The 3,002-nt window shown below is 57.3% G+C and overlaps 1 protein-coding gene across 1 annotated transcript in view; it reads left to right on the top strand.

Moving 5' to 3' along the window:
• NISCH (nischarin) overlaps positions 1 to 683 on the top strand; it is a 39,399-nt gene extending 38,716 nt beyond the window's left edge. Inside the window, exon 22 of the mRNA XM_007952054.2 lies at positions 73 to 683. Coding sequence (XP_007950245.1) covers positions 73 to 683 — 611 coding nt within the window. The remainder of the gene's footprint in view (positions 1 to 72) is intronic.
• The last annotated feature ends 2,319 nt before the right edge of the window (positions 684 to 3,002 follow it).

The following is a 3,002-nucleotide window of genomic DNA, read 5'->3' on the forward strand; positions in this document are numbered from 1 at the left end:
CCTGGTCCCTGGCACTTCCAGTTCCACCATAGACCACTCACAGGCTACAGCCCTGGCGGCCTCTCTCTGCAGGAAAGATGGAGAACTACGAGCTGATCCACTCAAGCCGTGTCAAGTTCACCTACCCCAGCGAGGAGGAGATCGGAGACCTGACATTCATCGTGGCCCAAAAGATGGCTGCTGCAGAGCAGGCACCAGCCCTCAGCATCCTGCTGTATGTGCAGGCCTTCCAGGTGGGCTCCCCGCCACCTGGGCGCTGCAGGGGCATGCTTCGCCCCAAGACACTCCTACTCACCAGTGCCGAGATCTTTCTTCTGGACGAGGACTACGTCCACTACCCGCTGCCTGAGTTCGCCAAAGAGCCGCCACAGAGGGACAGGTATCAGCTGGACGACGGCCGCCGAGTTCGAGACCTTGACCGTGTACTCATGGGCTACCAGACCTACCCACAGGCCCTCACCCTTGTCTTTGACGACATGCAGGGCCATGACCTCATGGGCAATGTCACCCTGGACCACTTTGGGGAGGTGCCAGGGGGTCTGGCCAAGGCTGGCCAGGGCCGTGAGGTCCAATGGCAGGTTTTTGTCCCCAGCGCTGAGAGCCGTGAGAAGCTCATCTCGCTGCTGGCCCGCCAGTGGGAGGCGCTGTGCGGCCGCGAGCTGCCTGTTGAGCTCACTGGCTAGCCCCGGCACAGACCACCCTCAGAAACAGGCTGCCTTTGTTCTTTTTAAAAGTGTTTTCTCCTCCCTTTTGGTACTTTAATTTGATTGTCAGTGTGGATAATGTGAACATGGGTGTTCAGTTAATTGTTTCCAATCCCGGGAGTCAAATGCAAGGCCCCATGAGGGGCTGTCCGTGCTATCAGCCTCCCGCAGGTATGTTACCTGCCTGCAGTGTGGCTTGACTAGGCGCACCAGTGTTGTATCTTTTGTTGTTGGACTGTGTTAACAAGTGACGCTGTGGATCTGTTTTACTCTTTTACACGTCCTTTGTAAAGTGTCAAGTCCAGTCTTTTGTTGCTGTTGTCATTTTGCTGCTGATCATGAAGCTGGTAGCAGAATGTACCTTGGAGGCTCTCACACATGCCATTTCTCAGAGTGGAAGCCTCCCAGGTCCAGACAGGTGGGAGAGCCCCCTGGAGGCAGGGTTCCCCCAGGCCTTGGGGCTGAGATGGGAGGGAGCAGGGGACCTAGACCTGCCAGAACCCAGCGTGATTCCTGTTGCCTATTTTCTCTATTCCAATAAAGCAGAGTTTGACACAGTCTAAGTCTTTGAGTTCATGGCTGGCGTGAGGGGGCGAGAATGCCCTGGACATGCAAGAGGGCAGGGGGGTTGTGGGAAAGGGAGGGAGGGAGGGAGCAGGGGGAAAAACAAAGGAAGTAGCCTCTGGGCGGGAGAAGCCTGTTGGATAACACAAGCCCAGGATGGAGGCAGTATCGGGGGCACCCCTCACAGGCCCATGCTGGCTGCACCTAAACTACTAGCTGAGGCCAAAGAGATCAGTGGAAGTCCGGAGGACACTGCCTGCCGCCCTCGGCCTGGGTGCAGGGTGGGCTGCTGCCTCAGGTTGGGCCTGCAGACCTGGAGTCTCACCCTGGCCTGAGACCACCAGAAGCTGCTGCCTGTGGTGGGGGAAGAGGTGCTGGAATCTGGGATGGCCAGGGAGTATGTGGGATTTGGGGTTCTCACCACGATGCCCCTGTTGGCAGCAAGGGGAGAACATGTGGGAGGTGGGAGTCAGGCAGTGGAAGGTAGAGAGGAGGACACCACACCCCTCATATCTGTCTACATGTTCAGAGCTACAAGGCTGCCTCGGAGCCCTTGAGGTAGGGCCATCTGTAAATAGGTGATGACAACCAGGGGGCTGGCATGCAGGCCTCACAGCCTGGGCTTATCAATGGGCTGAGTGAGGTATGTGAAGACGACTAGAGGAGGCTGCTGTGCAGTGTAGCAATGAGTGAGACTGCAGGCAGCAGCCCTAGGCTTGGGACTTCAACGCTGGTCCCCTGCGTGATCTTGGACAATTGACCTGGCCCTTCTGAACCTCAGTTCCCCACCAGTAACAGAGGTTACCTTTATTCATTCATTGTACACATACATACTGAGCATGCTTTGTGTGAGCCAGCCAGGCCAGCAGAATAAATAGACCAGTGTCACCTGGTGGCCTTTGACCTGGGACAACCCATGAGAAGGAATTGCTGTGTGACAATCTGAGGTGACAACATCTGCATGCTAAGGGGGTTTGCTCACTCATTTGTGTTTAGAACTGGATAGGCTTTCACCCCATGGCCGGAGCAGAGTGAGGGGGACAAAGGGAGGAAGCAAAGCCAGAAAGGTGGGTGCAGCAGACGGGCTTGCACAGTGGGGGAAAGCATCCATGTTTCAGCTAGACGGATCAGGGAGGAAGGGCGCTGGCAACAGGAAAATCACTGAGTAGGCCTATTCAGGAGAGAGGATGGCAGTGCAGACTTGGATGAGGGTGGAGAGGGGGAGGCCAAGTGGGCAGAACTACCTGTTGGGGCAAGTGAGAGGATGAGCCCCGAATTGCCTTCAGCAGTTAGAAAGGTGAAGTTGGGTGCAGACAGACCAACGGGGGGGGGGGGCTGCCCTACCCCCCAGACAATGACCAGGTCCTCACAGAGCCTCTGAATGGAATGGGCTGAGCATGGGGGACAGATGGGGTGAGGAACTATTTGCATTTGCATTTGCTTTGGAACCTCAGAGACCCCAGCCCCATGGCTAAAGATGGGCTTGGGGCTATGATGGCCAGGAGGAGGGTCTGGGCCATCCATGCAGGGGTCAGGGGCAGCGCCTTCCCTTCCGCCTGTAGGTTGCTGATAGGGAGGAGGAAATCCTGGCGGGTTCCTGTGGGGGTGAACTGGCGGGGCTTCCGGGATGCTTTTAAGGAGACTGCCCGCCCCGTGCCTGCCTCCTAGAGCTCATTCCCCACGCCGGCCACCCTGACTCTGTCCCGGACGGTGTGCCCGCAGCCACTGCCAGCC

Source organism: Orycteropus afer, unplaced genomic scaffold, assembly GCF_000298275.1.
Source record: "Orycteropus afer afer isolate SDZICR_OR568_19922 unplaced genomic scaffold, OryAfe1.0 scaffold00323, whole genome shotgun sequence".
In the NCBI taxonomy this organism is placed as follows: Eukaryota; Metazoa; Chordata; class Mammalia; order Tubulidentata; family Orycteropodidae; genus Orycteropus; species Orycteropus afer.